The sequence below is a fragment of the Vombatus ursinus genome, unplaced genomic scaffold, assembly GCF_900497805.2.
Source record: "Vombatus ursinus unplaced genomic scaffold, bare-nosed wombat genome assembly UNPS02010284.1, whole genome shotgun sequence".
Taxonomy (NCBI): domain Eukaryota; kingdom Metazoa; phylum Chordata; class Mammalia; order Diprotodontia; family Vombatidae; genus Vombatus; species Vombatus ursinus.
In genome coordinates, this window is record NW_020950062.1 from 18,544,259 (window position 1) to 18,558,904 (window position 14,646).

Consider the following 14,646-nt stretch of genomic DNA (forward strand, 5'->3'; position numbering starts at 1 on the left):
TCTTAACTCTGTTTTACAGATAAGGAAACTGAGGTTAAGTAAGCTTAAATAGCTTGTCCATGATCATATATCCAGTGTCAGAAACAGGATTGGAACCCAGGCTTCTCTTGCCTTGAGGTCTCGAACTCTAAATACTATAGCATTCTGCTTCTCAAAAAAAAAAATACAATAGACCAATAACATACAGTTCTACCTAAACTCACAGAAACATTGATGAGAATAAAATGAAACTATATATAATAAAGCCCTTTGAAATACAAAGTGCTACACAGGTATAAAGTGTTATTATTGTTATGAGACTAATTAAAATGATCAAAGAATCTATAAAGCCTTCCCAATTGACATCAAATTTGAATGGATATTTGAAAAGAAAAAATGCAAATACTTTTAAGATTCACAACATTTTTTTTCAGCCAAAGACTAGGTTTATTAGAACATCTGTAATATTGGGCAGACTCTTAGGGATTCTGAACATTAGTGGGCTATTGGCTAGATTATAAGAATCTGAGCCTAAGATTCACAACATGTTAAAAACTTCTCTAAAATGACTTTTTAGAACTCAAAGGAGCATTATATGTTTCAAAAAAAAATTTTTTTTTTAAAGTGAGGCAATTGGGGTTAAGTGACTTGCCCAGAGTCACACAGCTAGTAAATATTATGTGTCTGAGGCCGGATTTGAACTCAGGTTCTCTTGACTCCAAGGCCAGTGCTGTATCCACTGCACCACCTAGCTGCCCCTCAAAACTGCTTTTATCAACCTAAGAATCATGTATGTCAAATAAAGAGAATTTACTGTAACTTGTCATTAGCATAACAGACTATATGCTTTTAATAAACTTTCATCTTCTGAGGATGTTTGAGGAAGATGGGCTCTGGTTAGTTGAATATCCTTGTTTCCATAGAATCAGAATACAACAAAATACTCAACACTAAAATTCTGCTTAATATAATGTTATCACGTTATCTTCTTCTGCTACGTTATCTGGGGGTTTTTGCCATGAACATTAGATATCATTGTATGCTATAGTGGAGTTAGAATGGGCTGAATCTGTACTAATTCCATGTTGTACATACAGTTTAAAATAAATGTTTGTTGTCAACTTGTTTATTTGTCACTGGTCTTTCTTCTGATCAATCAAGAGTGTACAATTTGTAGAAGAAAATTCTATTAGTCTTTCTAGTTTTTTTAATTTCGGGTAAGTGACTGAACAGTCAGTCTTGTTTCAATTTTCTCAGGCAATGAACTGTGAATATTTGCTTAGAAGACATGCCTCTCCCCTTAAGAGGCTATATAGCACAGTGGCTAAGTGTTGAATTTATAGCAAAAAAGACCTGGTGCATGGTGGGAGCCGGAGCTTGGGAATGTGACCTAAGACTACACAGAGAATGTAAACAGCAAAAGAAGCTCCAACCATCCCATGGGAGAACTTGCATGTGACCATGGGGCATCCCTATGCCATCCCTATGCCTTCTTTGTCCAGTTTCTACATAATACCTGGCCTGACATGGGGTTGGGGAGAGGATCTATTTTACTTTGTTCTGCTACCACTCAGGACTGACTTCTTGTGAGTAAGTTCCCCAGTTAACCCTAATAAAACCTATTAATAATCAAGTTGGCATGGGCCTTTCTTCAGTGTCTCATTATTCTCTAGGAGAATATGCCACCTTACAATTGGCATTATCAGGACAGAACAGGGTCTGCCTCCTTGCCCTTAGGTTCCTATCCTACCTCTGAAATATATTAGCTGCAGGAACAGTGCCTACCTTGCAAGGCCCTCGTGAAGACTAAATAAGATGATAATCACAGAGAAACTTTGCAAATTTTAATGCACTGTTATTATAATGCTTATAATTAAATTTGAAAAGCTAATTTTAGAATTCAACAAAAATTGATTTGGTTGTAATATAAGAAATATAATATACCTAGTGCCTGAAAAATATCTGAAAAGGTTAAAAATCGTCCTTTATGTACTAAATTACATATAATTCAGATATATGTACATATTATATGTTATATTATAAATGGAAATATGCTGAAACAGATATGTGGTGCAGAGAAGAGAGCAGTAGGCCTGGCTTCAGGAATAACTGAATTCAAAGCATATATCAGGCATATGCTAGATGTGTGACCCTGGGAAAGTCACTTAACACTAATTTGCCTCAGTTTCCTCATCTATAAAATGAGAATAATAATAGCACCTACCTCCTAGAGTTATTGTAAAGATAAAATGAGATAGTGATAATGATCATTATTATTATTGTTATATTCCATTATATGTGGAATGTTAGGTTATATTATGATATAGAAGTAGCTAGGTAGTGCAGTGGATAGATCACTTGTCCTGAAGTCATTTAGATCTGAATTCAAACCCAGCCTCAGACACTTTTAACTATCTGTGTGACTCTGGAGAAGTCACTTAACCTCTCTATGACTCAGTTTCCTCATCTGTAAAATGGGTGTAATAATGGGATCTGCCTCCCAGGATTGTTGTGAGGATGAAATGAGATAGTATCCATAAAGTGCTCTGCTAACCTTAAAGCACAATATTATTATTTTTATTTTTATATTAGAAATAGCAATACCTGTAAGTGAACCATCAACATCAATCAGTACAACTTCATGTTCCCATCGAAATCCAGCTTTGTTTGGTGCATGAAAGTACTGAATGTCTATAAATTTGGCACTCCAGCCTCCGCACGCATCATTGCAAACTCCAAGAATGGATGTCACTCCCAAGGCAACACAGTTTGGACGGTCAAAGTTCATGAAACGTACAGAAGATACTGTTAATCCTTCATTAAATGGGAGAAGTAGACCCTTTGAAGTACAGTGCAAAGGGCCCAGTCCCAGTTCATCAAGGTGACCAATTATCTTGGCATTTTTTATCAGTGCCCCCTTGGTTTCACCCCACCCTCCCACATATGTAGCCAGAATTCTCTTGGTTTCTATCCCAACATCAGCATTATTGACCATCACAAAGTTGTGGAACTGAAGGGCTCCCCCATTGACCCATTCAGCTCCTTTTTGGCAATTCCAGGTAGTCAATGAGTTAAACACTGCAGGCAAAGGAATGGTGGATGTACATGATCCTGTTTGCATGGGGAAATATTCTTCAAAAATCCACAAACCAAACCAACCTTGTGAATGAACAGTATTGTTAAAGAATTCTCCTAGGGGAACTCTTTTTTGACAAATATTTGGGTCATAGGATGGTCCATCAGGGTGGTTATTCATTCGGTACCAGAAACCAAAATGAGTGCCACCAGCAGCAGCATTGTGCCTTATGGTATTATTTGGGTTGGTCACCCAAAATGCAGCTGGAGTGACATCATCATTTAGCAGGCTAGTGCTTTGCTGAACAAATATTGCCAGGTTATATTGAAGGATATTGCCATGTTCAATCCCATCTTCTATGAAAAATGCTCCTCCTTTGATGTCATAAATGATGTTCTTCTCAACAAGAAGGTGGTGTGTGTTGTGAATGGTAACTGCTCTATTATAGGTCTGGTGAATGGCACAACCCCTTACATAAGATCTGAACTTCAAATCTCCCAGCAGATGCCAGTGTATGGGATATCGGCCCAACCGGAAAGCCTGACCAGCATGGAATACCTATTAGATACAAAATCCACAATTACATGAGTCAGAATAGTGTAGTAGTGGATAGTGCTGGAGCTAGAGTCAGGAAGACCTGGGTTTGAAAATCTTACTTCAGACACCTATTGGTTGTGTGACCCAGGGCAAGTCACTTAATTTCTCTCTACTTCAAATTCCTCATCTATAAAAATGAGGCAGTTGGCTCTAATGGCTGCTGAGGGCCATTCCAGCTTTAAATCTATGACCATTTTCACATGTCTCTTAGATATTTGCTTCTCTAATATGTCATAGTAGAAAGGTTTTTGGACTTGTAATCAGAGTACCAGAGTTCAAATCTTAGCTCTGCTAATTCCTACCTATAAGACCACAGTCAAGTCACCTAATTTCTCTGGCTCTTTGTTGTAAAATAAGCAGGTTAAACTAGATGATCCTAAAGGTCCCTTCTGCCCTTTAAGGATTAATAGTCACATTTTAAGGGGGCAGCTAGGTAGTACAGTGGATGCAGTACTCACCCTGAAATCAGGAGGACCTGTAATTAAATCCAGCCTTAGACACTAACTGTGTGACCCTGGGCAAATTACTTAATTCCAAGTGGTTCAAAAAAAGAAAAAAAAAGAAAAAAGAAAAGAAAGAAAGAAAGAGTCTCATTTTAAAGATGAGGCACTCTCTGTCAAACACGAAAGGTGAATTGCCCATAATCGCAGTTTTAATATGAGGAGGTACGAAGACCTAGGTTTGTTAAGTCCAGTGATCTATTCACAGTGGGATGCTGCTTCTCAGGACCTAATGTAGGAGGTGATGAGGGGCAAAACTATCACCTATAAAATCACCTACTATCACCTAGCTGGAGATAGAGAGGAGGAAACACTGTTGATAAGATCATAGCATCAACTGCCAATAAATTGCTACTGACAAGGTGGGAAAGCCAACCCAGCTGAAGTAGTCAGTCAATAAACTAGTATTTATTAAATGCCTACTATGTGCCAAGCACTGTGCTAAGCACTGGGGATACAAAGAAAGTTACAAAGAACACAATCCCTGGTCTCAAGGAGCAGCAGAGCACCCTGAAGAAGAGGCAGGAGGCAGCATGTTCCAGGTGAGTCTACCATCACCACCACATTACCACCTCAACCATCACCTCTCTTAGGCCCTGAGATTCAGCTAAAACAACCTTGCTCGTTTTATAGATGAAAAGTCTAAGGCCCCCAGAGGTTAGGAAACTTTCTCAATCTTACAGCCTAAGAACCTGAGCCCAGAGTCCTAGAAATAGCAATGCTTCGTACCCACAAATCTTGCTTCTAGCCCCAGTCCTTACAGCCACTGTCCAGGGAATTCACTCCTGGCAATTGCTTTTTTCAGGTACTGTAGCCCATGTCTCTTCAGCAACCATAGTTACTAAATTACCCTCCCCCCTCCAAAAAATCCTGAAACTATCAATTGGTTTAACATCAGAACTAGATATAATTTTATCAGTGAAAATAATGTTAAGGAATGTACAATGCCTTCTCTTTTGCCTCTCCTTAACTGTAGGCCTTTTGACCAGACTTGCAGCTAAAACTTCCTATCTTTCTTGTCTCCCCCCATTAAAATGTGAACTTCTTAAGAGCAGAGACTATCTTTGCTTTTCTATTTGTATCCCCAGTGCTAAGTACTAACTACAGTGCTATGAAACTAGTAAGCCCTTAACAAATGCTTTTTCATTCATTCATTCATTCATAGGTCTAGAGCTGTAAGGAAGTATACCTAGTGGTGGGGGGATAAATGTTTAACAACTGACTCTCCAGGAAAAAATATTTGTTTTAAGCTCAATCTGCATTATTGATATTTTCCTATCACTTTATTGTCTAGATAGTCAACAAAACAGTAAATCAAGCCTTAATTTGTAGTGTTTGCCGATTTCAGAGGTGAAAATGCTCACATTGAAAACCTAATATTTGGCTCTCAATACCCATTATGAGCTATATAATGACCCATTATATAATACACCATACACCTCAGAAGCCAGGTAGACTGATCTGCTCATTTTACAGATGAAGAAACTGAGGCCCAAAGAGGTTAGATAACTTGTCCAAGGTCATACCTTCAAGAGACAATTTGCAGGTAGAATTGACAGAATATAATGATTGTTTAAATATGAGGAGTGAGGGAGACAGAGGAGCCAAAGATGAGGAGCTTGGATGTCACCTTGGTGATTAGCATGGATGCTGATATCACCAACAAAAGGTGGAAGTCAGAAAGAGGACTGACCATGAGAACTTGGAACTATTCAGGGAAGAGAAGACATGGCGGGGTGGGGGGAAGGAACTAAGTACCTATCTTCAAATATTTGAAAGCCTGCCATGTAGAAAATAAATAAGCCTTTTTTCTTCCTACCAGACAACAAAACTAAGAGAAATGGGTAGGAGTTGGAGAGGTACAGACTTAGATAAGGTGTAAAGAGAAAATTCCCCACAATGAGAGCTATTCAAAAGTAAAGTGGGTTATCTCAGGAGCTAGAGGTTCCCAAATCACTAGAGGTTTTCAAGCAGATAGATCTCTACTTATAAATGTTGAAGAGGGAATTACTATTCAAGTATGGGCTGGATTAGTTGATCTCAGAGTGCCTTCTAGCTCTGAGATGCCATGAATGTGGCCCTGGACTGGATGAGGTTGAAGTACTCATGAGGCATTCAGGTAGTGATCATAGGATTCAGAGCTGAAAGGGATTCTAAAGAGCATCTGGTTCAACCCCTTCAATGAAAGTGTACAGTAGGTAGTTGAAATTGAAGATCCAGGATGTGATGTTTAAAAAGTTCAAGAGATGTAGTTTCTGGGTAATTTAATCATTTTATTAATAATGCCAGCGGATGGTCATTTGGTCATCTCTCTTAAACCAAAAACCCCTCATGGTGGTGGGCTCACAGTTTATATGCTCTTGGAAGAGTAGCTGTTCCTGAGGGTGGCAATCATCTCTAACTAGTTAACAATTAATAAGAAGATGAATATTACAATGAGAGGCTTGGCTATATTAGAATAAGGGTCTTGGGATATGTGACTTGGATCACCCAAATTTTGGTCAAAGAGTTTCCATATCATTTATCTGACAAAAGGGAGTATCCACATTTTCTTGTACCAGTCTGAGCAAACACAATGAGCAGGAATGCATCCATTAGCCTAAATTTAGAATTTCTTTTATGGTCTTTGATTAGATCTTTGCCATCCTGGTTGGGTAAGTCTTTTAGAAAGATTTCCCACACTGGTTGATTTCTGGATGAGGAAGTAGAAAAGGAAAAAACCTTGGTCTTAATGCAAAAATTAGTTATTAATACAAGAGAGGAATAATCATTTCTCTCAGGGGCTTGTGAAAAAGGTCAGATTTGAGACCTAAATCAAGGAGCTTTCATCTAGATGAGATAGCTAAAGCTATGAAAGTGGGTGGGATTGTCAAAGAAGAGAATTTAGAAAGAGATGAAATGAAGACATGACTAAAATCTTGGGTAATGACAACATTTTGTGAACAGAATGAGGAAAGTGGGTGGGATTGTCAAAGAAGAGAATTTAGAAAGAGATGAGATGAAGACATGACTAAAATCTTGGGTAATGACAACATTTTGTGAACAGAATGAGGAAGACAAATTAACAAAGAAGACTGAAAAGTATGGAATATCTGGGAAATTTCCCTTTTTAATTTCTTGAAATATGAAGTCTAGGCTTTTTTTTTTTATTATGGCTTTCAGGCAATCCAATAATTCTTAAATTATTTCTCATCAATTTCTTTTCCAATGAGGTAATTTTCTTATGAGATATTTCAATCTATTTTCTTTATAAATAGAAGATATTCTTCTATTTTAAAACTCTTTTGACTTCATTTTATTGTTTCTTGATGTCTCATGGAGTCTTTAGCTTCCACTTGTCTAATTCTAATTTTTAAGGAATTATTTTCTTAAGTATTTCTGCCCCTTTTACCAAGCTGTTAGTTCTCTTTTCACAATTTTCTTGTCCTGCTATCATTTCTTTCCCCAATTTTTCTCTACTGTTATGATTTTTAAAATAATTTTTCTCTTTTTTATCTATTTCTTTAGCTCTTCCAGAAATTCTTGTTAGGCTTGTTTCCAATCTGCATCTCTCTATGAGATAGTTTTAAGTCATTATCTTTTGAGTTTGAATCTTGCATTTCTGTCATCACAGCAACATTTTATGGTCAGGTTCTTCTTTTGTTATTTACTCATTTTTATAGTCTGTTTCTTGACTTTGGACTCTATATTAGAATTTGGCTTTGCTCACCTCTGGGAGTGTGTGTGGTGGGGGGGATGTCTGGCTTGATTTTATGACTTTTATGTCCTGTTACTTTCACACCTTGGTCTGGCAGTTTGTAAGTTTTCAGTGCTTCCAAGATGGTGTGATCTGTGGAGGGGTCTAGTCACTGCCCTCCTGGTTTTTACTTTGTCCATACCCAGGTATGGGTACTCATGCAAGCACTGCTCTCCTGTGCCCTGGAACTGTAACCCAGAAATGGGTAATGGGCAAAGTAGCTGCCAAATGGTACCTGGTCCTGCTCCCAGTGCTAACATAAAGGTCTTCCCAGAATCACTTTCTAACCATGTGTTCAGTCCCCTTACCAGCCCTGTGCTTGGGGCATTCCTAGTACTGATGCTGCTGCCACCACTGCTACCTCAAAGGCCCACAGCTGGTGTCACTTCCACCTCGCTCTTAGTCAGCCCCCACTCCAGTGTCTGCAGACCATTATTTCTTTTTTCTTATGCTGTCTAGCATTGGAAAAAAGTGACTCTGTTACTATTTGTTGGTCATCCCACTCATAATTCAGTTTGATGCACATTTAAAAATTTCTTTAGAGGGGTGTGTTGGGAACACTTGGAAAAAAATGATCACTTCACTCTGGCATCTTTGCTCTGCTCCTGAGATAATATTTGCGAAGCATTTTACCAACCTTAAAGCACTATACAAATGCTAGCTATTAATTATTATTACACTAGCTAATCATTCATTTGCCACATGAGAGGAATGTGAACCTATTGAAAATGCACTGCTTACCTCCACATATTCTATTCTTCCCGTGACTAGATCTGCACTAGGTCCAGGAGCGTGAAACATAATGCAGGCTCCAAACTGGTCACTTCCTATTTCTTCACCAAACTTCCCTTGTAGACATGTCTGGGTGGCAAATTCCCCTTAAAAAAAGATGTTAGTGCATAATTTCAGCAGTGATTACATTAGTCCATGTATACTTCTAAGCATATCGATAAAGGGATTTTGATTGATTTCATCAGGGCTTTTCCATGAGTAATTTAGGTGAATGAGCCCAGTCCATTGTATAGCACTTTTCAAAGCTTTCATATCTATCATCTTCTTTCATCCTTGTTTCCTTTGAGGTAGATAGGGCAGCCATTATTATCTGCATTTTACAAAAAAGGAAGTTGTGGCTAAGAGATGTGAAGCGATTTGTCCAAGCCATGCTACTAGTTAGCAACTGAACAAACCAGAACTCTATTTTCTTCTGAGTGAATTTCTATTATGCCACCTTGGTTCTGGACAGAGAAGGGACTTTGCGGAGTCTAAGCAGGGTAGGGACTTTGTTTAGTTTCTGTATTCCTAGTATCCCACATTGCAGACATTTACTAAATGCTGTAATAAAAAGTGAATTGAGTCGAATTTATGTAAGCCCTTTTTCTATATAATGCAAAGAATGTTGTTATTAGTTGTTCAGTGGAACTCATTGTAGTAATAATCATGCTTGAGTGAAATATCCGAGAGAAATGTAAAATATATTAGGCCACATTCTGTAACTGTATATATAACAGTCCTCTAATAGCTCTATTTTTACAGATGACATCCCAGAAGACAGGAATTGTATAGCTTTTTGAAAATAAAAAAAAGAGGCTAAATGAGTGAAAAATGGATAGCCAGTCTTCTATCAGCTTTTCAGATGGTCAACTGATTATGATCTTGCATTCGTAAATTGAAACTAAATTACATAGAACACTAGATCATAATAAAAGAAAATTCAAACGTGGAATAAACAAGTCTATAATTGCAGCAAAAGTAAAGGACCATATAATTTTCTATCAAAAGGGTAAATAGTTTCTGTTGCTTCAGAAACTACTGATTTTCTTAAGGCTTTATTTCAAGGGTATTTAATTTTTTTGTACAGCCTTCAAACTAACACATTTTTCCATATTTCATTATTAAAAATGCACTACTGAAATGCTTTACTTTTAAGAACCTTAAACACACTTCTGAATTTCAGCAAACGATAATGTGGTCAACAAGGACTTTGACTTGCATTTTAAAATGAATGTATCTTCAAATAATACAAGAAAATTCTGAACAAGGGTAGCATGATTAAGCAAGTTACATTAACACTATGAAAATACCTGTATCAAATCCATCAGGACATGCTGGTATTTTATCATTCCACATTACATTATTGGAGCCTCTCACTACAATATTTCTTGTAAGAACACCAACTTCTGCCCTTGCTTCAAACAATGATCCATCAGGAAGTGTGATGGTCTTTCCTAAATGCATGTATTTCAAGGGATTGGTTAACTTTACAGACATGCCATCCTCAGAAATGGATGCAATTGTCTTCTTTTCATTCTCTCTTTGACTGTGTCTGTGAAACAAACACAAAATAAAACCATAAGATTAATATGAAATGCATGAGCATATTATGTGTTTATTAGTTTTATGTTAAACTTACTATCTGTGAGGAGATTGTGGGTAAGGAAATGAGAAGGAATATAAGTGCTCAAAGGATCATGTATCAGGCTGTTTATTACTCACTGGCATGCAAGAGTGTGGCTATCTAATCCTACAATGCTATTGGTGCACAAATGAAGAGTGGCTTAGGCATTTAGTGGCATTGTATCTTGATTGAGAGCCCAGATCTCTAGGTCTCTGCCCTTCTGTCTGATTGTTGTTTCCGGGATGATTCACAAGAAATCAATTACATTGAAATACAGTCCTCAAAATATTAAAAGTTCCAAGTTCACAGACTCCCTGAAACCTGTTGTTAGACCCCATAAGGTTCTGGGTTAAGAGATTTTGGGTCTCCCAGTTTAAGACCCTGCTTTAAAACCTACTCTAGGAAGCTTTCCCTGACTTTTTCCCCACCCCCATATAATGTCCTGTCCTTCCTTTCTCTCCCGAAGTATTTGACTTTTCTTCTTTCGGGAACTCCTGTATTATTTTGAAATATAGTTATTTGTATATGTCATATACCACTACTAGCATATTTTGTTTAAATTTCTGATCTCCCTAAGTACCTAGCCTGGTGTTTTGCATATTGAGGGCTCTTAATAAGTATTTGTTGAATTGAATATAAAGTTCTAGGATATAGGAGCTGTATTTTTTCTATGCTTTATATAATAACTAAGCATACTCTCTTAGTTTTTGCTACATAGAAACTGAAAAGAAAATGGTTGAAAAGGATGAAATGGAAAGAGAGAACTCAGTATGCTTAGACCAGAATCTAAATTGCATAGTTCTCAATGATTTCTCATTGAAAGACATTTCTATAAAATAGACTTTTAAATATTCTACTGAGACATTCTTACTACTGTGATGCTTTTGCTAATACACTATTAAAGTTTTTTTTCAGATGTCAGAACATAAGCTTGGAAGTTAAGTATATACTTAACTCTCTTTAGCATCTACACATCTATTTTTAACTTGTAAAATGGCAAAGTGACAAAAAATGCCAGCTTGAGTCTTAATTTCCTTTAAAAAAAAACCTCTGAAATTTAATGTGTGTCACAGCCTTAACATTATTGAGTGGTTTTCTGTCTTGAATACCATTTATTTCTTGATAAATGTAGGCATTTCTAATCTTACTGTTGCCTGTGATTTGAGCAATAAAGTGAAATTAATTCTTTTCTTTAAAAACAGCGTAGTGATATTGTTAGGCTGGTGGTCTTTATTTTATTTCCTGTCTGCTAAAGTATATGATTCAACAGAAGGAAGAATTGGAGGTAATTTTAGCAAAAAAAAAAATCATGATTTAGAAGGTCCTGTGGATATCAACTCCTATTCTTGTGGATTCCTCCCCACCCCCCCAATCATTAAAAACAACTGGAATCAGGACAGGCAAGTGCCACAAAAGGCGAGCTATAGTCACTAAGCAGAGACCTCTGTTTCTTTAGTGATCCCTAAGAAACTCCATTAGAGTTTGGTATTTTGGTAAGTGCCACTTGATTCACCTGAAGTGTTAAATTAAGTGAAAATCACCCTCTATGTTCCATCTTGGTTTTTAGAGCCTTCTCTTGCTGTACCTGTGTCCAGTAGTTGCAATCACAATTTCATCTCCCACTTTCCATGTTACAGCTTCCTGTAAAACCAGAGTGCTCTCTCCTGCTTGTGCGGCCTGAGCCAATCGAGTCCAGGTCACAGGAACAGGTAGACCTAGAACAATACAAATTCCAAACAAACATACAAATCCCAAGTTTGTACATATTTTCTCAGGCATTCATATCTTTACAAGCAAAGTACTAAGGTTGGATTTTACATTGATTCATATATATAATATAAACATACATATATATATATACATGCATATATGCAGTTATAAATATGTATACATAGCATCTTCCCCTGGATTATGGGCAGATTTGTAGTAAGTTTTTACCTTAGCATTTCACCCTTCTTCATATTTAAAAAAAATGTAAGTATAGTGCCTTTTGCTATACAACTACCATCATAGGATTAATGGTTGGGAGGGCCCTTAGAGACCATCTTATCCAATTCCTTCCCCACATAGATGAGTAAACTGAGGTCCAGAGAGGTTAAGTGATTTTTGTAAGGTCACATAGGTTAATCAAAAAAGCAGAGCCAGGATTTAAACCCAAGAATCAAACTCTAAATCAAGCAACTTATTCAGTGTGTCAGGGGAAAGTGTATTGGATTTCAAGCCAGAAGACTCAGAACCTCTGTCTGCCACTTACTACTGGTGTGACATTGGACAAATTGCCTGACCTCTCTGGACCTCAGCTTACTCACCTTTAAAAAGAGGGGATTAGATAGACTATATGACTACTAAAGTATTCTTAAGCTTAAATTTATAATTATAGACCTATAATTATTGGCAGTTAGGTAGCATAGTGAATAGAGTGTTGGACCTCCAGTCAGGAAGGCTTGAGTTAAAATTCTGTCTTAGACACGTACAAGCTGTGAGATGCTGGGCAAGTCATTTAACTTCTGTGCCTCAGTTTTTGCATCTGTAAAATAGGGATAACAGGTGTAGCTAGTTGGTGCAGTGGATAGAGCTCTGGCTTTGGAATCAGGAACACCTGAGTTCAAATCTGGCCTCAGACACTTGACACTTACTTGGCACTTAATTAGCTGTGTGACTCTGGGCAAATCACTTAACCCCAAATGCCTCACCAAAAAAGCAAAAAAAAAAATAGGGGTAATAATAGCCCCTACTTCTCAAGGTTGTTATGAGTTTAAAATGAGATTTTTATAAATCACTTTGCAAGCCTTGAAGTGCTATGTAAATACTAAATATTATTATAATAAAGGAACCTTTTGATAAATCTTATTAGAGTTTCCATTATTGTTTTTCTAGAACCCCAAAACAGTTATCTCTTTATGGAATATAGCTTATATCTCTTTTACATAGTAACAATCCAAATATGGCATGATCTTACAGAGAGAATGATGATTACCTTTTTAATTGATAATTAAATTGATAATAATTGATTGTAGATGGAAAGTGGAGCATGTCTGTTTCTCTTGTAAGAGACTGCATTCATACAAATAAATCCAATATCCTATCTGATATTTAGAAGCACAATATATAAACCCATGTATAAAAATTCAGGTCTATAAAAGGCAGAAATGAATGGGTGCTTATTGGCATTATAGAGTCATTCATTTTATGTGGAATTAATGTAAATAGTGTGTCCTTTTGGGGCTTTTAAAAATGATTATGTTAGCAATAATTCTACTTATACAAAACTTTAAAAAATATTTTTGGATTCTGAATAAAAAGGCATGAGATCTGACTTCAAGTTCATAATGTGCTACATATGTGACCCTGGGGAACTACTTTCCCCTCTCTAGATTTCATCTATAAACTGAAAGATTTGGACTAGATAATCTATAAGGTACCTCCCAACTTGAAAATCCTACAATTACTTACATTTAGTATGTAGGAGGCCACACCAGAATATTTAAAACTACAGCTCAAGAATAACCTATTTTCAGATGAATGACCATTCTCTGTTTCCAAATTTCATAGAATCCTTAAAATGCCATTTTATATAAACACTTAAAGAATTCCATTCAATAAGCAGTTTTACTTGATGGATGGAGAACTGAGTTATCAAATCGCCAAACCAGTAGTACAGTGCATTAGTCTTGCCTCTAACCCCTAATGCTACACTTCTATAATCAAGTCCTTTAAATATTGGCTGAAATACCATGAAGATCAAGTATCCCCTCTCGTACAGCCAAAGTTTTTGCTCCATAGACTGGGAGCTCAGGAGAACGTAGGTGTCCATGCAGTGTAATAACTGCTTTGTGTTGGAAGGGAGAAGCTTCAGTCCCAATCTAAATGAGATAAAAGTCATATAATAAAAATGAAATATTTTCATTTCTGTCATGTGAAAACATGCATTACTTATTTTTTATGTTGTGTGTATAGAGGGGAGGGATGGATTTAGCCTCATATTGCCGTCTGAAATATTCCACCCAAAAGATTGCCCCAAAATGGAATGGCCTGTCTCTCTCAGGAGATGCTATGTTCTTTATTTTTAGAGCTTTTCAGAAAGAAGCTGTGTGATCTCTTGTTGATGATATCATGGAAGGGTTTCATGTTTCTGATTGTTGCTCTATATAACTTTTGATGTACCTTTGAAATCTGTGATTCTTTGATCAACTCAGTTTCTATTTCCTAAAATCTTTAGTCTTAGTTTTAGCCATCTATTGCATGCCTTCGTCCTTTTTGGAGGGGTAAATAGTTTGAATAATTCTTACAATTGAATTTTGCTACTGCTCAGTGTTCAACTTAACATCACTTTGCTGTTTTTCTATTAAAAGACTTCATATAC

General features: G+C 36.8%; 1 protein-coding gene across 1 annotated transcript in view; it reads right to left on the reverse strand.

The window, feature by feature from the left end:
• PKHD1L1 (PKHD1 like 1) overlaps positions 1 to 14,646 on the reverse strand; it is a 201,501-nt gene that overhangs the window by 73,938 nt on the left and 112,917 nt on the right. The window contains exons 45-49 of the mRNA XM_027854060.1: positions 14,017 to 14,146; positions 11,869 to 11,998; positions 9,970 to 10,211; positions 8,630 to 8,766; positions 2,584 to 3,613 (exon numbers count right to left, since the gene is read on the reverse strand). Coding sequence (XP_027709861.1) covers positions 2,584 to 3,613; positions 8,630 to 8,766; positions 9,970 to 10,211; positions 11,869 to 11,998; positions 14,017 to 14,146 — 1,669 coding nt within the window. The remainder of the gene's footprint in view (positions 1 to 2,583; positions 3,614 to 8,629; positions 8,767 to 9,969; positions 10,212 to 11,868; positions 11,999 to 14,016; positions 14,147 to 14,646) is intronic.